Source organism: Rosa chinensis, chromosome 2, assembly GCF_002994745.2.
Source record: "Rosa chinensis cultivar Old Blush chromosome 2, RchiOBHm-V2, whole genome shotgun sequence".
NCBI classification, from domain to species: domain Eukaryota; kingdom Viridiplantae; phylum Streptophyta; class Magnoliopsida; order Rosales; family Rosaceae; genus Rosa; species Rosa chinensis.
In genome coordinates, this window is record NC_037089.1 from 7,924,833 (window position 1) to 7,949,587 (window position 24,755).

The 24,755-nt window shown below is 38.5% G+C and overlaps 1 protein-coding gene and 1 long non-coding RNA gene across 2 annotated transcripts; both read left to right on the forward strand.

Moving 5' to 3' along the window:
• Positions 1–4,264: 4,264 nt before the first annotated feature.
• LOC112186052 lies at positions 4,265–4,809 on the forward strand. The gene is made up of 3 exons (XR_002930610.2): positions 4,265–4,337; positions 4,548–4,643; positions 4,722–4,809. It is a non-coding gene; the product is annotated as an uncharacterized LOC112186052 (long non-coding RNA).
• Positions 4,810–15,866: 11,057 nt separating this feature from the next.
• LOC112183600 lies at positions 15,867–16,655 on the forward strand. The gene has a single exon (XM_024321973.1). The coding sequence runs from the start codon at positions 15,867–15,869 to the stop codon at positions 16,653–16,655; it is 789 nt and encodes a 262-aa protein (XP_024177741.1).
• The last annotated feature ends 8,100 nt before the right edge of the window (positions 16,656–24,755 follow it).

Sequence of the window (24,755 nt, forward strand, 5' to 3'; positions counted from 1 at the left end):
AAAGAAGTATATATCCGACTGTATTTCATAATTAATTCATTCATTATTTTTTATTATTTTTACCATTTGAGTGATTGACTGATTGCGTACTGGGCTGTGCTACCATCACAGACATACCCACAACTGCTGTATTTGAAGAAACTTGTTGCATAAAAATGAGCAGACTAGGTCATAAACTATATTTATATAAACAGGTAAAAAGTAGACTCTATATCTCTCTTGGTCTTTTGGGTTTTCCCATAATATTCAAAAACAGACTAGACACTTTGCCCCAATAAAAAAGAAAAAAAAGAAGCAGGATTTCCTAAAGGTAAACCATCTTTCGTTTTGTTTCTAGTTTTATACCTTTCTTGTTGCATTTGACAAACTCTGGAATATTGTGGTTTTACTGATTTTCATTGCTAGCAATGAAGCCTCTTCAATTCGAAGTTTCGAACCACTGTTAGATAATGATTGCTTTCTTAATATTAATCGTTGGAGGCCAATTTACCTTATCACAAAAGAAAAAGATAAAGTCAATCACGCACGTATGTGGTTTGAGATTGTTTTAATTTCATTACCATAGGCTATAGCTAATTTCATCTTGCAGTTCCAGTTTCGGATGCAAAGGCTACGGCATTTATACTTCACAGTCGTGTATTACTATACGAAGTATTCTTGAAGCTAGCATAAATCCAACACCAATGATAATTTAATAGTCTAGTAATTATGAACCCTAATGACTAGACGAACTGAGTTTTAGTAGATGTCACTGCCTTACAGCTGAGCTAATTAAGCATGCATGTGCATAGCAAGTTTACCAACTAACTAAGATTAACCCAAATTGAAGCACAAGCTAGCTAGCAGATTGTGTAAACCTATGTAAGGTGAACCGATTATTCTTAGGAAATTTTTCTTTTTTGGTTGTATCTAATAAAATTCTCAGAGCCCCTCTTTCTTTCTTCCCCAATTCCTATCTATCATATCAGGTGTGTTCCTTTTTTTTAGTAACAATTAAATGTTCCTTTCTTGATCAATATATTGACATTGTTGTAATGATCCTTATCGCACTAGATTCCCTGATGGATTACTCAAGAGCGTGGCAAGTTCTCCCACAATGTAGTACTAGCTAGCTAGGGTTCTTTATAAGATTTGAAACGGTCATCATATACATGCATTCATAGATATGTTAAGGTTCGTGGTTCTCCAATTTTAAATAGAGTTATCATGCATGTATCTGAAGTATGACCGTACTTCACCCTTCATAAATATGAGCCAATTCTTTCTGCATAAATGATCTTCTGGTTGATCAACTGTATGTTCCGAGCTGCTAGGATTTTGATGATGATGAAGTTAGAAAAAGAATGAAGAACTAATAGCCAAACAACGAAAGCGCGAAGAAGAAGAATCTAATTATGTTGATATTTTCTCTGGTAATTTTGCAGGTTCATATATACTTCTTTAACATAAATTTCTTTGTATTTTTTTAGTGTTTTTTTTTTAATGAGTAACCGTGTAACAGCTGAAGATTCCCCCTTATGCACCGACACGTGTTTCAGTCTGAGACAAATCTGTTTGACCTAGCCTTGACATTCTTCTTCAATAACCTTAACACGAGTGAGTAAAGGAAACTAAAAACTCTTGGATGCAAGGGTTTCTTACTTGAAAAAGAAGTCCGAGATCTTTTTAAGATTCTTCGCAAATGTTATGTGCATGTTTTGTTCCTCATATCCATTTTCCTTCCTAACTTTTGTTATCTAATCTAAATAACTAAACAGATACAAGATTACAAAAAGTGATCAAGCTCGAAGCTACTTGGTTGGTTCAGCTGACGTCTGTAATTGGTTTATCATGAGAGTTGATCTTCTCCTGTAGTTCAAGATTGGACATCCGCTCAGCTTCTAATGCTCGTTTAAGCTTTAATATCTTGAATTACAAAATTTAAGTCGGCAAACATTGTAGATTTTTCAAAGTTGATAGTCATCCACCTAAAGTATAGTACAGATCGATAACAACATCTTTTCTGCTCGGGTACTCCATTCTCTTAATATAGCTCTCAATCTTTCATTCTCCTCCACGGTACTGTTAAAGTATTAGTATACTCCAGTTAAAGGGATAAAAATGTGGGATCAATTAGCAGAAATTTCAGGTTCTCGAGAAAACATTGAAATATTTCTAATGATTTTAAAGAGACCTGCCTGTTGTTCATTCGAACTTACTGGATTTCAGTTATTCAGTATCCCTCTCAGCTATCAAAGACCGAGCAAGCCTTAGCTCAGACTACAGTTGATTCATCTACAACATAAATTAATATCTCTACTGAGTAACCCTTTAAGCTTGCAAATGGAATATGTATAATGGAGTATAAGATAATAAGCAACAATAGAAGAAAACAGTTATCGAAGGATTGATACAATTAAGCCAAAAGATATTTAGGCTACATGTATGAGTGGATTAGATGAATCTACCTTATATTTTTCACAAACTATAAAGACAGGGGGAAGTTTAAGGTGTGTTGATGTTTGTCATACATCAACTTTTTAATTAATATATATTAAATTAAATTAGTTGGTAAAACCTGTTGTACAGGTCAACAAGTTATCCAATTATAATTTGACATGTGTACTTAAAAAAAAAAATTACCATACTAATTACTCATTTATTTATTTGTACGTAAATCGTTCAAAAACTTGTAATGAATGTCGTAAATATAGTAATTACTTTTATTACAACTATAATTATCATTAAATACGTCCAATGTGGTCTTTTGTTGTAAAATGCCTCATCGATGATATAATTTACCAAAGAAAGGACTCTAATTACAAAAAGAACAACTGGATTACAAGAATAAGGACTTGAAAAGTTTTAGGTCTAATATGATTATTTACCATATAAACAAATCATTTGTTGTAGCATTGGTAAGTGGATCGTTTTTTTTTTTTTTGTAAATGGATCATATTTCATGTAATTATCATAAAAACAACCATAATTACCACTTTATACCTCAATTGTTGTAATCTATAGTAAAATGCATTGTCAAACGAATAATTCTCTCACGGATGATGAGATTTACACAAGAAAAGAATTAATTACAAAATATAGAACTTTAATACACAATTAAGGACTCGCGCCTCATTTACAATATATACATAAAGTTTTACCACTTTGATAGCAATTCGTTATCACATTAGTAAAATGGTTCTCAGACTTGTAGTATAAAAAATTACCACAAATAAGAGTTTGATTACTACTTCTACAACAATTCGTTGTCAAACTTGTAATATTGAAGAATTACCACAAATACAACCTTGGTTATTACTTTGGACCTCAATTGCCGTAAAATCTAGAAAAAACATTGTCAAATAAGTAAATAACTCCTAAAGGACAGTAATTACAAAATAGACAACCTTATTACACCATAAAGGACTCACCACAAATTTACTTAAATATATGAAGTTTTACTATTATAGCAACACATTCATTGTTTTATTAGTAAAGTGGTTCTGAAAACTTGTAATAATGAAGTATTAAAAAGTGAACTAAGTTTTTTTTTTTTTTTTCGAACTGAGGATTGGGTTCTCTATTTGCCTTTCTCTTCCAGCATCCTTTTTAGTTCTTCTTTCTTCCATCTTGGTCCATAGTTAATCTTTGGCTCTCAGATTATTTGCTTCTTCTTTTTTTCTTCTTTTGTTGTCATTTTTCTTCTTTCTCTATCTTTTACTTCCTCATCTCTCCTCTAGTCGCTCTCACCCTAAAAAACTAGATCGAAAAACATACCAAACACCAACAACCAAATCTGAATTGTACCTTCGCCATCCATCTTCGCCATCCGTTTCGTCATCCTTCTCTCTTAGCCTCTCACATCCTGCTTCAATTTCTATGAAACCAATCTTGGCCCAAAATCCGTAATACCCAAATCAAAAAACCTAACACCTCAGCCCCAAACCTCCTCCAATCTCACTTGCTCTCTCGACTTCTTGCTTAGCAATCAGTTGCTTGTCGCACTCGATTTCTGTTTAGTAATTGAAATCTTGCGGCTCGTTAGGTATTTCTTGCTTTTTGGTATATGTTTGCAGTCTATTTTCGGTAAATTGGAGTTAATTTTGGTTATTTCTTTGGTTTTTGAATGTGATTCTATAGCAGAAATTGAAAGGGTACAAGGCTTCGATCAAATTTGTAGATTGAAGAGCTCGGTGTGATGGCGACGCTGAAGCCGCACCAAGTTGAAGGCGCCTCGTGGCTCATACGGAGGTACAACCTTGGCGTCAACGTCGTCTCGTGGTCAACAACTTGTTTTGAAAAAAGATCATGCTTTCATTGATACAGTGGGATTGGGCTGTGTGGAAACTCATGCTAAGGTATTGAACATTGACCAGTTGTGGTAAATTGACTAATTTCCATTTTGGATAATATGTGAAGTCCTGCTTTTACATCTCTGTTGAACTAAAATGCTGGTTTCTACAGCATTTTTGTTGGTATGTTTGTGATAATTTGAAATTGGTCTCAAAATTCATTAAACCCAGGATATGATTATGGGCATCATGATCCCATCTCTACTTGCTGTGCAGGTTAAGCAGTCATATCTTGTTGCACCACATGACTTGCATTTTCAAATAGTTCACCATCTTTTGAAGGAGCATATCTGGCAGTCACCTGATTATAAGGTTAATATTGTTATAGTATCTTGTTTCAAATAATTAGTTATACTGTATCTAGTAGAGGCCTAATGTTTTACATATCAGGTTATTGTTTTCTGTACAACAGGAATGGTAACATCCCTCCTCTACCTTCTTCTCCGTGAAATGAAAATGAATGTTAGGGAGATACATTCTAGAAAGCCTCAAATGTATCAAACTCGTATCTCTGAGGAATTCAAAGAATCAAAGCAATTAATTTTTGTTACCTCTGATGTATCAGGACTATATGTTGGTGATAAAGAATATAGGTGCAGCTTACGCAGGACAATATATGAGCATGTGAAAGTGCATTCCTCAGTATCTGATGTAAGAATGCTATGTGAGAAAGAATATAGGTGCAAGCTCTTGCCCAGTAATGTTGAATTGTTTGTAACTGATCGAGTAGAGGAGAGTAACAACCATCAAGGTTGAGCTGCAGTAGATACAAGGCAACTGGCGATCTCTCTTGCTGATATCTTTTTTAGTAGAGATTGAGCATTAGTTTGTATTTAAGATACATGGATTATGGTTGTAATTTTGAGTTGGACAGAGCCATTGGAGGTGTGGCATTTTATATTGTACTATGTTATAAGTGGTCTACAAACAAAATAGGTAAATGAAAAAAAAAAATATACGTCATAGACAAGTTGACGTTTCTATGTAAATATTTTGCAAAATATTATGATATTTAGCTTCTATACACTTGCGGTTGACAAACACAATATCTACAATAACAAAGGCTGTTTATTATCTATTGAGGAAAAAACCTAAAATAAGCATGTATTAACTTGAAACAAGTAATATGGTAGATAAGAAAGATTTATGAGTGAACGAGCGTGGCCCATTTGCACAAGCTATTAAAGAAAAAAACTAAAATAAGCACATATTAAGTAGAACAAGTAATATAGTAAATAAGAAAACTGTATGCAGATATCAAGCAATATGTCAAGTAGATTTTTTTTGTTTTTAATCAACAAGGCTTTTAGTTTGTCATCATCCATAGCAGTTAAGTTAAACCATCAAAACCTAAAGTGACACCCAAAGAAATGCAGTTCTAACAATCAAATGTACTCTTCTCTTCTTTTCCCTTGAGCAGAACAAACCAACCGCAATGAAGTGACTCTCCCTGTTATGCGTATACTTAATCTCTTGTAGTCGCTTCTAACATCAAAACCCATAGCCTTTGCATAAGCATTGTAAAAGGACTCAGCTTCCTCCACAGTCTTAAACTCCTGCCCTTTAAGATCTTCTGTAGACAACTTATCATACCGAACTCCCTTATATTGCATTTCATTACAGTCACTTCCATTTATTGAACTTTGGGACACCAAACCAATATCATATATTGAAGGTTCACACGATCCATCCATGCCTGAAACAAAGAAAATATTACCCAAGTATTAACAAACCATAATCAATTGACATTATGTTTGGTCTAATTTCCTAGCCCGGACCATTCTCCTAGATTATGTTTGACAAGATAAAACTGAATTACTCCATTTTAAATCTTCAAAATGTGGTAGAGGCTAGCATATACTTGGGGCCAGACTGGTAGAATAAAGAAAAAATGATGCTGAAACCTGCTTTACTTTCTAACGTTTTCATGGCTATAGTTGGATTCAAATTGCTGGTAGGACCTGGTGTTCTTGGTTGCTGTTAATTTATTCCATCTCTCTTGTTAACCGAACATGTGATTGTGAAGATTGAAGTGGAAAACCTCAGACATGATGAGCTTATGACCTCCAAACAAATGACATTATAGTTTAAAGTTGCTTATATTATCATGTCAATTCATTGTAAACCATATTACAAAAATAAAACGAAAGAATGGAGTAATTTGAAAAACGTTATGTTATTTTCATAACTACTTCATATATGGTGTGCTATTTTTCTTGGAGGGGTATAGAATGTCAAACTAATACTTTTTTTTTTGGTCAACCATGACAAACTAATCTGTGTTTCACTGTCTATGGATTATATAATTGACTCTACTTGGACATTTGGTATTGGCCTTTTGTTGTTATAACTAAGGGCCTGTATAGTTTGACAGTTACCTTGCATGTGTAATTATTGTGTAAAACTTTCAGCTGTAATATGGTAGCTAGGTGCTAATCCCATAATGGTAGAACCCTGTTTTACTTTAAGGATTTCATTAGGCTAATACCAATAGCTTACTAAAAATGCAGTATAGCTCATCCATCCATTACTCATCAACTTTACCTTTTTGACTAGTCCACTCAACATTCCTCACTTCTTTATGTAAATAGAAGTTGCACATTTTCAAACTCACTCAGCTTGACAAATGTTGAAACCATCAGAAACATTTTTTTTGGATACAAAGTAATCTATTGAACCAATAACAATACAAAGAGTATGAGACAACTAAGTTGCTGAAGGATATGTTTTTGGCATTTGTAAAGCATCAAAGTCGACTTCACAGAAGGTTACTTATAGTAGAGGGAAAGAACTAGCATTTGATGCTCTGAAGAGGTGAATGCTTAAAGCTTAGTTTCTTCTACATGTTAGCGTAGGATCATACAAAGATATCATCTCTGGTGAAGGGTATGAAAATTATAAATGATATTGTCTGTGTGGACTCCATGAAAAGCTAACTGTAAGTCTGTAACAGCTAAATGAGATTTCTGATTGTAGACTGAGCCTGGATACCTTTAGATATTTGTCTGTGTATTCAAATCAAAGGGTGTAGGTATGTGTAGCAACAACCATTTCCATCATACTATAGCGCACCCATTTTTCTCAAGATACTAGGTACACTCCTTTTGTGGCAAGGGAAATTGAACTATGTCATATCAAAGCCTAATTTTGAGGAAGAAGTTGCTATGGTAGGGAAATACAATGCAGCTAAAATTTTGAGCAATAGAGATAAAGCATCGGCATACCTGCACTTTGCTGAGGGTTAATTCCAACACCATCTGCAAAATAACAAGCAACAAGTGAGGAATGACAGAAATCTAATATCAAGAGGTAGACCTTACAACGGTGATGCTCAAATGTCTATAAGTGACATAAACTTGCTTTTCTTGATTGTTACTCAGCCAGTACATGGAATTGGGGAAATTACATGCCAGGACATATAAAAGCAACAATATTTGACCACTCAAGGCATTGATCGCCTGGGAATAAAGACCTCTTGCCGAGAGTTGCCTCATGAATTCGAAACTGTTTTATCATTGTATATAAAGCTCTATCCTTTCTCATTCTCCCCTCGATTCAATAATCCCGATTTTAATTCCAGCCTAACATTACTTCCCTCCTCTGTACGTGGATTAAAAGTCCCTGCTCTCAATTAAAGACTACAACGTCCTAAATTCAGAGGATCTAATCCAATCATTAAAGTATCGCCGTCACTTCCCAGAAACCAATAGCCCTAATCTGATCAATAACCTCTAATGATTGAAGGATTCTACGTACCTGAAAATTGATTGAAACATCCAATTGTAGTGGTCGTTCTTTCTCGCTTTGTACATGAACAAACTGTCGTTCTTCCTCTTTTCCTCGTCTTCTCCTCTTTTTCAATTTAGGTTTTTTTTTTTTTTTTTTAATTTATTTTTTTATTTTTTAAATTTCATTGTAGATATGTAATTCAGAATTTTGAAAAAGAAAAAAAAAAGAAAAGGTTTATAAAGGCTACCTGGTAAGCAGGTCACCACTATTGAATATTTCTGACCATCAGATATATTCAACTTTTAATTAAATCTAAAGGTCTAAAATATTCAAAAAACTTGATGTATGGCATACGTCAACATATGCTAGAATTTTCCTAAAGACAGACCCCACTTAGTATTGTGAACCAGATATTTTTTGTTAAAATAGTGTCGACCGTAATTCGGACTAATTCCTGATCACGAGCTAATTATAAAAGTGTTTTAGCATGGACCGAAAGTGTTGTAGTATACCATGCATATGTCCAACATTAGAAACTATGCGTTAAGTTCATTTTACCTCCTTGAATTTTATGCCTGAAATTGTCTGTATTTCCCAACTTTTAATTTAATCACATATGCCCTTATACTCTCTAATATGATCAATCACAACTATTAGTAAACTAATTCCTTAATTTCTTCATAAATTAGTGACAATGCATGCCCACTTTGGGTCAATTTTTAGACTTGATCATGTAAATAGTGTATATCTTGCATGATTAAAGGCTAAAAATTGGTTTGAGTGAATAAACAAATTAAATGGCACGGAATAGAGGTTCAGAATTAGGCAATATCCATTGAAATAGGGTCTTATTTTTAAGCTTCTAGTTAATTTTCATATACGTGCCTACGTACATATGTAAAACTTATTAGGGTTATAGTTATTTCTGATCAATAACTATAGTTCTTTACTTGTGAAATCAAGTTCCCGATCATAGTACCTCAAAGATCTTTATATGATCGAGCTAATATTTGGAACCAAACCTCAATTCAAATCAAAGGACCACACAGCCGATTAGCCGCCAAAATTTTCCTATATAGGAAACTGGCAAAAAAAAATTTGATATGCCCTTTTTGGTGTTTGTTTTTAATAACTCAAGACTTTTGAGTTTTCTATTCTACCCTTCTCAAGGTTAATTGTTGTAAACATCAACATCAATCTAAATTTTTATACATACACGCATCATTAACATAAATTGTAGGCACCACCAGAAAGATCTCATTGAGATTTTCGAATTAAGACCAATATCGAATCTGTTTAGTCGACTAATCTTAAGTTTAAGATTTAGAATTTTGAATATATACTTTTTGTTTTATCCCAAACTGAAATGGTATCACTTCTGTGGCAAGTCTAGCCGTACAACAATACAAATTAAATGGCATGCAAATAGATGTTCAAAATTAGCTAATATCCATTGAAATAGGGTCTTACCATTAAGCTGCTAGTTAAGTTGATTCATTAATTTCGCTGCCAGATCTTCTCCTTTTTCCAGGAGAATTAATTCCATTTCCCCAGAAGATATCAGATCATCATGGCCCCAGTTGAAGAAATGAAGAGATTGAGAAAGTAGAAATTAAGTGCCATATAAATTAGCCGGATATTTACTTTAGTTTTTTTACCTATTATAAAGAGGCCAATGGGGACTATGATATGATTTTCTGCAGAAATCCATCAGAAGAAGTACAAAATGGGATTAAATCTCTTGAAAATAGGAGAAAGGTTGGCAGCGAAATTAATTAAGTCAGAAAAAGTTTAGGGTTTTATATTGAGATACATTTATATTTTTTCTTGGTACAAGAAGAGTAATGTTGAGTAATGGGTGAAGCTTGGTAGGTAGAATCCTCTTCTTCATCTTCAATCAATATTTGGTTGATCGATATATATATATATATATACCTGCCAAAATCTTCATCTTGAGTGAATTTGATTTTTCAATATGACACCTAGGATTCGAAAATAAAATTTAGATACACGCACGTACATATAGATGTACACGGTACACACACACATATCTGAGAAACTAAGTATAAACTCTAGCTAGTTACATGTTCCTTTCTCGATCGATTGACACTCTTGCAATGATCCTTGTCGCATAAGATTCCCTACTAGATTTCTCAAGAGGCAAGTTCTCCCACAATCTGGAAACTAGCTAGGGTTCTTTATAAGATTTGAAACAGTCATCATACATTCATAGATATGTTATGGTTCGTGGTCCTTCATTTTTAAATAACGTTAACATGCACGTTCTGAAGTATGATCGAACTCCACCCTCCGTTTGATTCAATTTTTTCTGTACAAATGATCTTCTGGTTGATCAATTATATGTTCCAGCGACCTCTTTTGTTTCCCTACTCCTTGTAGTATTAAAAAGAACACTATACACTCGTGGGTGCAAAGGGTTTCTATAATTCTTGAATGTTATGTACATGTTCTGTCCTTTTGTCCATTTTTCTTCCTAAATATATGCACTTAGCTACCATCAAAGATTTGGCAACCTAATTAGTTAATATTTCAATGATCGAGATCTGGCAACAAAATATCTGGCTAATATGGCAATGATCGAGATCGTTGTACTTGTAAGAGTTGAATATCTTGAAGATTGAGTTTCTTTGCACAGGCCTGCATATATTAATGCAAAAGAAGAATGCAGGAGGTATATATATGAAGCTAGGGTTTGGTTTTATACCATCCAGCTACCCATGCATGCTCTCTCTGAGACTCTCTAGGATTGAGCCACAAAGATCTTATATGAGTTAATGTTCAGAAGGACTCGCAACTAGCCGTTGTTGATCACCACGTACTGTCCTCTCAGTCCCTCAATCTCCATAGCAAGGTTCTCTATACGCATGAAGCAAAAAAAAAAAGGACTCCAAGTCTGAACATCCATTATGTCTCTCAGCTAGGATTTGGTCTAAAAGAAACAAGACATCGAGAATTCACTTCTCAATAGGTACCTACGTACCATGAATATTTGGCAACCCCACTTCTTAATTAACAGATACAAAGTGGGTTGTCCCCTTTATGAGAATACAAGACCCTCCTTTTAACATTATATATATATATATATATATATATATATATCTCCAGTATTCTACTCTAAATGTACTTAGCACATGCCGCTGATCTCACAGAATTTTAAACCCCCCACACCTACCACAGCTATAGAGAATTCAAAGAAGTATCAGACCGTAATTAAAATTACGGTGAGATAAAGTTATACAGTTGGACTGAGCAAGCAATAGCTGATGGTTGTGCAGGTGCAATGATATTGACTATAGCCAGCGCCTGTATAGCCAAGTACGTCTTAGGCCTGAGATCGAAATAAAGTGATCATTCATTGCTTGCTTGGCTTTTGGTTGTGCTCCACAATTTGTTTACCATTTGAGTGATTGCGTACTGGGCTGTGCTGCCCTCACAGACATACCCACAACTGTTGTATATGAAGAAATTGTTGCATAAAAATGAGCAGGTCTATCTGAAATGTGGTTCGACTGATTTTCATTGCTAGAAATAAAGCCTCTTCAGTCTTCAATTCGAACCACTGTTAGATAATAGTTGCTTTCTTAATAGTAATTGTTGGAGATCAACTTACCTGATCACAAAAGGAAAAGATAAAATAGTTTACAGTCTTATTAATCTATACGAAGTACTCTTGAATCATAAATCGAACACCGATGATAATTAGTCTAGTAATTATGAACCCTTATTGATCATCGATCAACTGCGTCCCAGTACATCTAATTGACCATAATACACAACACAAAAAAAGTCCTAAATAAATAAATCATTAAATACACGTAATAAGCCTATGATAGCTGATATATAAATCATTACACATTGGTGATATCACACAACTGAAACACAGACTCGATCACACAAGATTTGTGTATTGAGTCATTTGAGCTAACTTCTAGTTTCTTCGGAAGTTAAGCATGTAGAAAGGGAAGTTCTCTATCTTATTAACTAATTCGCAACTATTTTACCAAATTATATTGATCGTGTAGTTGGTAAGATTGTTCAACTCTTAGAAGTGGTCCTCATTTTTTCTATATGCAGAAGTACCGAGAAGTACTTGCTCTTTCCAGTACTGCTTTTGAATTGATGCTTTGAAGGCCAGATATATATATATATCTCCAAATGGGAGAAAACTAGCTCACAAAGATAGTGTGTCTAACTACTCTCCAGTATAACTCCGACTACAAGTGAAAAAGAATCACTCGTCTCAACTAGCTAGTCTCTTATTCTATACACTTCGTTGTTTTGCCATCTGATTTCTCTCATCCTAATTAACCATGAGTCAAGGTACAGCACATTCTACTGTGAGTGAAGGCTCAGCACATTCTGCGATAGGGAGTCAAGACTCAGATGCGAGTACGGTTCTAAAAAAGCGCTATGTCTTAATGTACTCCGTGGTGGATGTGCCTTTAGGCATCCGAATTGTTCCTCGCAGTCTGAATGAGCAAGGAGAAGAGGAAGTCTGCTGTGGAATGTATGAAACTTGGAGTGATCCTCATCTAGGACACGCCATTGCTCTAAGGTGCACCACATGCGAACTAGATGCCATCAATCATGGCCAGAATTTTCTGAATGTTGATCATTTGAAGGCCAGCCATTCAGCTGTTGATGCGGATGACGGCAAATTAAACCACTTGGTTGTGGCATGCCCCGAATGTGGCTTAACTAGCAAGGTAAGGATTTTGAGGAGGGGACGGGAACCCACGATTGCCGGTGGTATTTCGACTCCGATTTTGGACGTAGAGGTCATAGGACCTTTTTTGGTCAACTGCGAACAGAACGTGGACTATTTATACAATCTGTATTGCTACGATGAAGAAGATAACTTTTGCACCACTCAGTTGGAGTTGCAAAACCCAGATGAAAGCCAAAACCTAAGGGTAAGTGTATTTAATATCATGCATGCATATTTGATATTTCTCTGTTTTTGGTTTGTTTTGAATTTAATTTTCTCCGTTTTGGCCTACTTTGACAGATTTTCCAGGCGGAGGGGGACCATGCCGATATGGGCTTGGTGATGGGATTTAGAGGGAGGTGGACAGAGTGTGAGTGGGTAAATGAGGAGCATGATAGGTTTGGGCTCCGAGTAATGGATGCCTACAATTCTCGAAGAGAGGGTTATCCGCCTGATCACTGGAGGTCTAGCTCTAGCTCTAGCTCTAGCGAAGATGAAGAAGAAGATGATGGAGTTGGTGATGGTGGTGGTGGTGGTGGTGGTGGTGGTGGTGGTGACGATGATGAGGATGAGGATGAAGGGGATGGAGATGATGATGGTGGTGATAGTGATGGTGATGTTGATGATGATGGTGATAGTGGTGGTGGTGATAATGAGGATGACGACCAGTACTAAGGCCAAGGAGTTTAGCATTTTGGGGCATATGGGTATGGCTATCGGCAAGGCCAAGCAGTTGGATCTGTTGGGGCATTTGGGTATGACTATGGGTACCAAGGTTGGGGACTTTAGGCATTTGGGTATGGCTATAGGGTTTAGGATGATGATGATCATTGTCAACTAGAGAAGCTTTCAGATGTTTTTTTTTTATATTTGTTTTAGTTTAGATCGTATTTTACTTTCTTTTCTAGCTACGTAAGAGTTTGTTAGTCTGCTTTCATTGTAATCATAGGTCTCGAGCTGTGTTTAGGCCTTAATGATGTTCGTCCTTCTAGACTTCAGCTGTTTTTCTCCTAATTATGTAATAGTTTGTCTGTCTGCCTTGTAATCTCGAGAGTTAAGCTGTGTTTGGGCTTAATGATGATGTTTGTGTTATTTACAATCGGTTAGTCGGTTTTCCTCTGTTCTTCTTCTCCATTAATCATAACTTTCATAATCACTTGGGAGGAACGAAATGATATACACGTGTAAATTTGTAACTAATAGCCAACCAGTACTTCTAGTCTCTTTGATCTTTAATTTCTATAACACCCCAAAGCCCGGTTAGTATTGATTAATGAAAGATGGGACAATACACACAAGGTAAAGAAATGAGATGTAATGATCTCTATGACCAAAAACAAGACATTCATCATATATGAGATCAACCCTAGCTATCTTGCAGTTGTTGTAAATAGTTATGGCTAATATCATGTAAATAGATGGAGAGTCATATATGCCTTTCACTATAGATTAGTGATTGATAGAATTGTGAATAAGAGTAATTGACGTTGCTATTAAACGTTGCCTATTTGTATACATCATGTACTCCTATATAAACCCCCTCATGGTGAGATGAATAGACACACTCTATCTCCATGCGTCCAAACTCTCTCTTTTTTCTGAAACACTTTTGCTTTCATTTTATAACACGTTATTAGCACAAAGCTCTAACCCAAGCCCTAGCCAAGAAAAAAAAAACCCCCTGCTGCAGCCTGTTTGCATGCCTCGAAACATCTTGATCGGGACCTCAGATTAAAATTTTTCCTTCATCAAAGTTTTTCGTCTCTGCCTCTTCTATCTGCCCTCCAAATTTCAGCCCTATTAGAGTTGTTTTGAGACCTGTACACCATTCGAAGTGAGAGCTGTCCAGAAGAGGCGAATAACTATTGGATTGGCTGAGAAGACAACCTTCTCAGTTCTGCATACATAAGCTGAAGATTCATCCATCCGTCATCAAGTAATGTTTTCCAAAACCTAATTTTATATTCATGCTTCTTGCTTATTGTGCCTATTGACTGAATATGAAAAATCACCATAATGCATGAACTCTAGCAAATCCTACATGATTTATTTACTTGGTATACATATTTGTATATATTTGTTCATGTGTTTGGGATTGTTTGATTGGAAAAGAAAAGAGAAAAATTTATGGACTGCAACTATATATCTCTAGTACTTGGTCCAGTAGTATCAAATCAATATCAGTAACATCAATTCAACAAGAAAGCAAAAAAAAACAGATTGTGCAGTTGCTGGGATTCGAACCCAGCTAAAAATAGGTACCAACTCAACATGTTGTCCGCTATACCACTATGGAAAGTTAGTATGTATTAACACTATTTAGTATTAATTCTGCCAGAAGCAGATTTGAGGCCAATTAATTGGTGATTGATTAATCCGTGTTTTGATTTTGATTGATTTCTATCCAAAGCAATTACTATAGTAATTTATGCTCATTACCACAATCACTTCATAATTTATTCTTTCTTATTTCATTATTCATTTTAATAATGTATATTGCGTTTATTACTATAATAATTTTGTGGTGTTTCTTGCTTATCTATTTGCTCATATTAATTATATGAATATTTTAGTGGCTTAAAAAAAATTTCCTTGCACTAGAATATATATGAATAGAATGCAGGTACTTAATGAGCCAGAAGTTCACACATAAATATTGAACCAAAAGATCATACATAAATATTGAACCAGAAGTTCACACGTATCGAACCCGTAGTTTCGATAACATTGAAAGGTTATGAATCTTTCCAAGTAGGCGCACCCAATTCGATGCGATGTCTAGGCAAGATACAATGAGGCTGTGTACTTAAGAGAGCCTCGCTCCACCCAAACCTCATACTCTTACCTGGTCGTATTTAATTGGAGTTACCAAAAGGGTTGAGATATAACATTTCATGAATATCGAATCTGTAATTTCGATAATGTCATATAAGGAAATTGAAGTTTCATTCATGAATTCACCATACATGTTTAATCCTAATTTTCATACCATGTTATAGAACCTGAAGTTCTTATTGATTGCTTGTGGAAATTATTACCCATAGCACTAACAATTATCCTTTGAATCCTTGTAGAGAATGTCAAATCTCAACAAGCTTGACTTTGTTGCTTTGGAAGTTTCTGGAAGGAACTACCTCAAATGGAGCCAGGATGTCAAGCTCCATTTGACTACAAATAAGATGAGATCAACGATTAATGCTGACAACATCGCCCCTGAAGATATGAAGGCAAGGGTTATGATTTTCATCAGGAAACATATGGAGGAAGCACTCAAGGTGGAATATTTAGCTGAAGAGGACCCACGGTCCCTGTGGGTCGCTCTAGAAGAGCGATTCAACCATCAGAGGACTATCTACTTGCCAGAAGCAAGGCACGACTGGCAGAACATACGTTTCCAGGATTTCAAGACTGTCAATGAGTATAACTCCGAAATCTGCAGGATTCGGTCACTCATAAAATTCTGTGGAGAAGAGCTCACAGAAGATGATCTATTGGAGAAAACTTTCTCCACCTTCCCTCCTTCCTGTATGGTCCTGCAGCAACAATATAGGGAGAGAAACTTTGCTAGATTCTCAGAATTGGTCACCGTCTTGTTGCTCGCTGAAAAGAACAACGACTTACTTTTGAGGAATGATCAAGCAAGGCCCACCGGTACCAGAGCAGTTCCTTTGCCTGAAGCAAATGCTATTGCCCATCGCGCAAGGAGAAACCGAGGTCGTGGAAAGGGAAGGAGGCCTGAACGTCTGAGACATGGAAGGAGAAATAGGCCCAGAAATGCCCCATATGACTGTGACCACCAAGGTAATCGCCCAATGGGTCGAGGAGGACGTGGACAAGGCCCACGTGGTGGAAACAGAAATGCCTAGGTCCAACAAGCTCAAATTAGAGAGAATGTTGGCCCGGCCCGTCACCCTCAGAATCAGCATAATCTATGTTATAGATGTGGATGCACTGACCATTGGTCTCACACCTGCCGTGCAACAAATGAAGAGATAGGAGAGTATCACGCCAGACGCGGAACTCGAGAGGCCAACCTTGTGGAAGGGTCAGTTCCTATGGATACCACCTTGGAGATTACTGATTTCCAAGCAGCCAATGGATACATCGAGGATTGAAAACTAGAGAACATGGACATAATAGGCACTTGTGCCATATCTATATTATTGTTATGAATAATAGTTTATATTTCCTTTGGATTATCTTTGGTGATTTTTGGGATATTGGTTTTATAATTTGGTTATACTTGGATGTTTAATTCAATAAAGTTATTTATTTTCATACATGTGATCTATTGAATTAAATTTATGAATAGGCATGTCTTGTGGGGAAGTTTGTTGTCTGGCTGATAGTGCTACTACGCACACCATACTCCGAGATAGGAAGTATTTTACAAACTTATTGCCTACTCATACCTCTGTGACAACTATATCAGGTCAGTCCAATCTAATAGAGGGCCATGGCAAAGCCCATTTTATGTTGTCCAATGGTACTGAATTTACCATTAATGAGGCCTTATATTCTCCACGTTCCAGAAGAACGTTATTGAGTTTTAAGGATATTCGAGCCAACGGTCATCACGTTGAAACAACTGAGGAAAAAGGAGTGGAATATCTTTGCATAACCTCCAATTTGTACGGCCGGAAGCGTACATTGGAGAAGCTAAAATGCCTTTCGAGTGGTCTCTACATGACTACCATAAGATCAATTGAGGCAAATCACATAACTAGCCAGAAGCTAACCAATTCGAGCAACTACTTACTTTGGCATGATCGTTCGGGACACCCAGATCAAAGTATGATGCGCCGTATCCTAAATTCATCCCATGGGCATCCACTTACCAATAAGGATCTTGTGTATAGTAACACATTATGCCAAGCATGCTCATTGGGAAAATTAAATGTAAGACCATCATATACAAAGACTGAAAAAGACTCCAACCTTTTCCTACAAAGGATACAAGGGGATATATGTGGACCTATCCAACCACCATGCGGACCATTTAAATATTTCATGGTTTTGGTTGATGCATCGACAAGGTGGTCACATGTTACGTTATTGTCCACAAGAAATGCTGCGTTTGCTAAACTCCTTGCCCAGATTATTAAATTAAGGGCTCACCGCCCGGATTATCCAATAAAGTCTATAAGACTTGATAATGCTGGAGAGTTTACATCAAAATCATTTGATGATTATTGCATGTCCCTTGGGATTAATGTTGAGCATCCAGTTCCCTATGTTCATACCCAGAATGGTCTCGCAAAGGCGTTCATTAAAAGATTACAAATGATCGCACGGACCTTGGTAATGCGCACCAAGCTTCCAGTATCTGCGTGGGCTATGCAATTTTGCATGCAGCTATGTTGGTCCGACTGAGGCCCATTGCCACCCAACCTTATTCCGCGTTACAATTGGTTATTGGGTACGAACCTGATGTTTCGCACTTACGCGTATTTGGGTGTGCAGTTTTCGTGCCAATTGCGCCACCACAACGTACAAAAATGGGTCCTCAACGAAGGATGGGCATATATGTCGGTTATGAATCCCCATCCATTAAACGCTTTTTAGAGCCCTTGACAGGCGATCTCTTTACCGCTAGATTTGCGGATTGTCACTTTGATGAGACAGTCTTCCCGCCGTTAGGGGGAGATAAGAACGTTACCGTTCCTGATGAACGACGTGAATTGACGTGGAATGTCCCCACTATGTCTCATCTTGATCCTCGAACCGCACAATGTGATAATGAAGTGCGGAGAATTCTAGATCTACAGAGGGTAGCCCAAAATATGCCAGACGCTTTCTCTGATCTGGCTAAAGTGACGAGATCACATATACCTTCTGCAAATATGCCTGCAAGGATAGATGTCCCTGTAGGACACGTCGCCCCAAATGGACGAGGTACGACCATGGTGGTTAACCAGTCATATGTCCCTACCCAGAAGCGAGGTAGACCACTAGGTTCGAAGGATTCTTATCCCCGGAAGAGGGTAAAACTGGCACAAACCAATCCACTAGACATCGCGATCTCAACTGATCCATCTCACGAGACAATTCCGGATTATGGGTCTGTCCTAGAAGAGACGACGTTGGGGGACGCTCCAACATCTGAACCCACTCCCGAGAATAGAGAAATCTCGGTAGATTATACATGCTTCAGTGAGATCTGGAATCGGAATGAGATTATTATCGATGATATATTTGTATTCGCAGTAGCTACCGAAATTATAAATAGTGATGACATCGAACCTCGCTCCGTTGATGAATGTCAATGTAGAGATGACTGGCCAAAATGGAAAGAAGCAATCCAGGTCGAATTAGATTCCTTGACAAAGAGAAAGGTGTTTGGGCCTGTAGTTCCCACACCTCCCCATGTTAAACCTGTAGGATTTAAATGGGTATTTTTAAGGAAGCGTAATGAGAAAAACGAGATTGTGAGATACAAGGCTCGTCTAGTGGCGCAAGGATTTTCTCAACGCCCTGGGATTGATTATGAGGAGACATATTCGCTCATAATGGACGTCATAACATTCCGCTACCTTATCAGTTTGATAGTGTTAACGTTAGTGATCCGTGGGATCTCTAGTTAGCTTTAGAGAGAGAGAGAGAGAGAGAGAGAGAGAGAGAGAGAGAGAGAGAGAGAGAGAGAGAGAGAGAGAGAGAGAGAGAGAGAGAGAGAGAGAGAGAGACTGACACAGGATGTATAGTGGTTCGTTTCTCGCCTTAGCGAGAAACTACGTCCACTTGAATGTGCACTAGTGTGTCGAGCCTTGCGGCCTAACAAGATTACAAGAGATGTAATGGGATTGTTTGAGTTGTGAGAGGAGGCATTCCTTTTATAGGTGAAGGAAGCCATCTCCTTTACATGGTTTTCGATATGAGACAAGCAACCACCATTTCTAGTCTAGAAAGCCTATTTGTGAGGGCATGTTGGCAAGGCTGGAAAGGTGGCTTCCTGGCGACGGATTTGCGACTTCCGGATACCGTAGCGTAGCTTGAACATAGGGGTACAAGATGCAAGTAGCGGTTGGATCCCATGAGGGTGTTGTTTATGCTTGGTGAGGTAGCAAACTAGCCTTGCTAGTAGAGGTATCTACAAGTCCCCGAGTAAGAGGAGCTTCTTGGTTAGGGAGTTATAATCATGAAGTCATCAAGCATAAACAATGTCCGAGAGGCACCTAGCCCCTACAAGTCCCCGAGCTCTGTAAGCGAGAAGGGACTCTTTTAACCTACACAATGAGACAAAAACGCGCATATGTAGAATGCTTATTGTATTGGTTACTGCTAGTATTAATGGAATGCGAAAAGAATTCATTTTGTTGCGAACAACAAATGGTAGAAGAACTCAATATTCCATTAATGTGTATGAACATATAAAATATTGGTAGTTGCATATGTGGATCTTATGGCCATATAACATGCACAATAGATAGTGGCAAGTGTAATGGGTGTCCAAAGTAATTTTGTGGGAGTAGGCCCGGTGACATAGAATGAAGCGTTTGTGAACTTGGGGCTTAAGTAAAACATGTTGGACATGATCGAGAAAGTTGGGTTGTTCGAGAAAGTTGGGTGTAGTTGAGTGTGTAGGCGCTGTGCGAGCATGCGAGGCGTGGCCCAAGCGCAAGTCGTGGCCATACTCGATAGCCAAGCGAGTCGTAACCCGAGCAAGTCGTTTATCCGAGCATGTTTAATTAAGTTGTAAGTGTCACAAGTTTCTAGATGCATGTCACATGAAAGTGCATTTAAGCATGTATGTGTGTACCATGTACTTGTAGTAAAGTTGCTATTAACATGTTGTAGGCATGCTTAAGGGTTATAGAGACATGTATAGTCATGGCATCGGCGGTAGCTCAAATTGTAAGAGCGTAAAAATAAGAGGAAGGCACTTATCTTATGCCGATTTGAGGTTCATTGCTTGTGGCGGATAAAGTACTCCGATAATGTACGTCAACTCGTAGTTGCGCTTGAATGCTTGATAGAAATAGTTGAATTTCCTTGCAAAAATAGATGATTAGTATGCGGATTTGTAAAATCCACATTAGCAATTTGCATATGTACTTTGATAAAATTGTAAGCAAAGTGTATAAGCCAAGTAGTGGTAATGATAACGAATGACATATTTGACGGTGTGCCGCTAATGTGGATTTGAAAGTGATAGTGAAATGTCAAAGAAGCATTGTAATAGATTGATTAGATTGGGTATGGACCAAAGTTCATGCTATTTTGAAATGTTAGAGTGCCATTTTAGTGGGATGTAGAGCCATATATGCAAGATTGAGGTGATCTAAGCATAGTGCACATATGTGGGCTTTAAGATAAAGCTTGATAAAGTTTGCAATTTAATTAAACGTGGATATGCTCTGCATGCACATTAGTTTGAAATTTTGACCCAGCCATATATGCTTGGTTGACTTCCGCAGCTAGTCCGTCTGTGGGCATGCTCTGTTTAATCAAGTTGGACCACAACTATATATATATATATATATATATATATATATATATATATATAGCCCATGGTATTAGATGCAATTGTATGACAAGACCAGTCATGAGACTTGAGACTTATGACGTATGACGCACTAGCTCAGTGCACATCTCTCTAGGAGATAAATGGCAAATAAGTTAAACATATAGTTGTTTATTTGAAACGTAGCTTAATAGGAAGTGAATGTGTCAATAGCTGAAGGGAGAGGCATAAGCGGGCCATACATAAACATTTATATGTGTGAAATGCATGTGCAGCAGTGCAGGCAGGTGTCGCCCAAATTATGCAAAAGGCAGAAGCATGTGTTGCTTATATAGTAATGAGGAGATTATCAATCGATGGGAAACTTAGCTTGTCGGTGTACAGAGCAAATTGCTCGATGACTGGGTGTGAAGAATATAGCCCAGATACCGCTGATCGATTGCCTGAACGCTCGGAGTTGACATGGATTGTTTAGCGGTGATAATAGAGTTGCCATGATGCCCAGAGTAGTTTTCTGGGTGTGGAGAGAGAGTTGTCAAGCTGTAGCAATATTTGTCCAACCGGAGCGGAGGTTGGACAGCGGAGCTCTTGGCCAGCGGTAGCCTTGGGACATCAGCAGAGGTGCGGAGCCTCGGAGTTGGGCGGAGACTCTGGACTGTGGAGCAGAGGTGCTCGACGCTAGATCAGTTTTGACCGTTGGTTTTGCAGCTGGCGGAGGTTTTGCCGCCGGCGTCTCCTAGCGGGAACTTGGTGGAGACCTGGACCAGACTAGATTTCGCTCGATGATGATCGTCGAATTGCAACGATGCTCTTGGGGGTCAGCGGTGAACAATCCGGCGGTAGAACTGCTCGGTCAGCGGTGCCTCTTAGAGGAGCTGTGGGGTCAATGGCGGGTAGCGGAGGATGCTAGCAGTGGAAGCTCGGCTGAGCCCTGGCCAGCGGTGAAGCTCGGCGGAGCGGAGCTTTGGTTAGCGGTTGCTCCTAGAGGCGTTGTGGCTGGCGGAGCTCTGCCGGCAGAGGTTGCTAGTGGAAGAAGCTCGGCGGAGCCTTGGCCAGCTGTGAAGCTCGCGGAGCGGAGCTTTACTGGCGGTTGTGGCTGGCAGAACTGTGTCTAGCTGAGGCTAGCGGAGGCTGTTCGGGCCAGGGCTAGCGGTGGAGGGGTGTGCTCGTTGAAGCTAGTTGCTACATTTTACAGGTCTGTTGGTGATTGGCACTTTGGCGGATGGCTCGCTGGAGGTAGGCTCGCTAGCTAATGGTGCACTGGCGATAGAGGAGCTTTGGTCAGCTGTGACTCCTAGCGGTGAAGCCCAGCGGCGATGTGGCCAGCGGTGAGGTGGCTAGAGGAACTCTGGGCTGGAGACCTGCACGGATAGTTGGGGCTGGTTGATCAACTAAGATGACCTCAAGTTTGGTTTAATCGAATGAAGTGCAGCGGCCGCCGAAGTGCGGGCAGCGAGGGAGGTGAACACCAAAGAGTGGTGATCAACGACGAAGCAGGGTGATTTGAATGCCGATTCTAGGAGAAAGTTTGCCGATGCCGCTGATGTAGCTTAGCGGAGGAATTTTGCCGCTGATGAAGCTTAGCGGATGCTTGGTTGTTGGATGTAATCGAAGAAGGCTGGGTACCAAGAGCAAATTCTTGGGTGTCCAGAGTAAAATAGAATTTTTTTTTTTTTGTGGTTCAGCGTTGACCAGCCATTGATCAGCCTTAATGGGCGTTGACCAAGCCTTGACCGTCCCATATGTTGGTGTTTTGATCAGCTTCTGCCAGCGTTGACCATCCCCTGGGAGTTGACCGGTGTTGACTAGCCCTTTAAGATGAGAATTTCTGCTCTGGTTTTACCGCTAAAGTAATGTTGATCATGTTTCCAAGAAGCACAAATTCAAACATGAACTCTCTGGGAACTAATGAAGACTCAAGAATGACTAAAGACAAACGGGTGACCAATGAATTTGAAATGGCTCAAAGAAGGAGGGAAGAATTTCTTTGAGTTCTGCTAAGCAGACTTAGCTCATGGTAGGTGACGAAGCCTTTGTGTGTCGGCTTCCCACAGACGGTGCCAATGTTAACGTTAGTGATCCGTGGGATCTCTAGTTAGCTTTAGTGTGTGTGTGTGTGTGTGTGAGAGAGAGAGAGAGAGAGAGAGAGAGAGAGAGAGAGAGAGAGAGAAATTGACACAAGATGTATAGTGGTTCGTTTCCCGCCTTAGCAGGAAACTACGTCCACTTGAATGTGCACTAGTGTGTCGAGCCTTGCAGCCTAACAAGATTACAAGAGATGTAATGGGATTGTTTGAGTTGTGGGAGGAGGCATTCCTTTTATAGGTGAAGGAAGCCATCTCCTTTACATGGTTTTCGATGTGGGACAAGCAACCACCATTTCTAGTCTAGAAAGCCTATTTGTGAGGGCATGTTGGCAAGGCCGGAAAGGTGGCTTCTCGGCGACGGATTTGCGACTTCCGGATACCGTAGCGTAGCTTGAACATAGGGGTACAAGTTGCAAGTAGTGGTTTGATCCCATGAGGGTGTTGTTTATGCTTGGTGAGGTAGCAAACTAGCCTTGCTAGTAGAGGTATCTACAGGTAGTTTCTGAAAAACTGAGTATGCAGCTAATGGATGTGGTCACAGCTTATCTTTATGGGGATCTTGATACAGAGATATACATGAAAGTTCCTGAAGGACTTAAGATACCCGATGCAAATAATTCTAGACCACGGAACACGCTCTCCATTCGTTTGAGGCGTTCACTTTATGGATTAAAACAATCCGGATGGATGTGGTATAACCATCTAAGTGAATATTTGATCGGGATGGGATATGTAAACAATGAACTATGCCCATGCGTGTTTATTAAGAAAACAAGTTCTAGATTTGCAATTGTGGTGGTCTATGTCGATGACATGAATCTGATTGGTACTCCTGAAGAGATCTAAGAAACCGCAAAGCACCTGAAGTCTGAATTTGAGATGAAAGATCTTGGGAGAAAGAATTACTGCCTTGGCCTGGAGCTCGAGCACCGTGCTGATGGCATTCTACTTCATCAATCAAACTACATCCAGAAGATGTTAAGACGTTTTAATGAGGATAAAGTAAAGCCCTCAAGCACTCCCATGGTTGTTCGAAGTCTAGATCCTAAGAGAGATCCGTTTCGTCCTGCAGATGATAACAAAGAGATATTAGCACCAGAAGTCCCATATCTAAGTGCAATAGGCGCATTATTATACTTGGCTCAATGCACTAGACCAGACATTTCATTCTCTGTGAACTTGTTAGCTACATATAGCTCTGCGCCAATACGCTGCCACTGGAATGGCATAAAAGACATTTTTCGCTACCTTAGAGGTACGACCGATATGGGCTTATTCCATCCCTAAGCATCAAGAAATGGATCAAATCCCCTTGATCCTCAGAATGATGCTCGCCTTGTTGGATATGCTGATGCAGGCTATCTATCAGACCGCACAAGGCGCGTTCCCAAATTGGTTATGTCTTTACTATTGGGAAT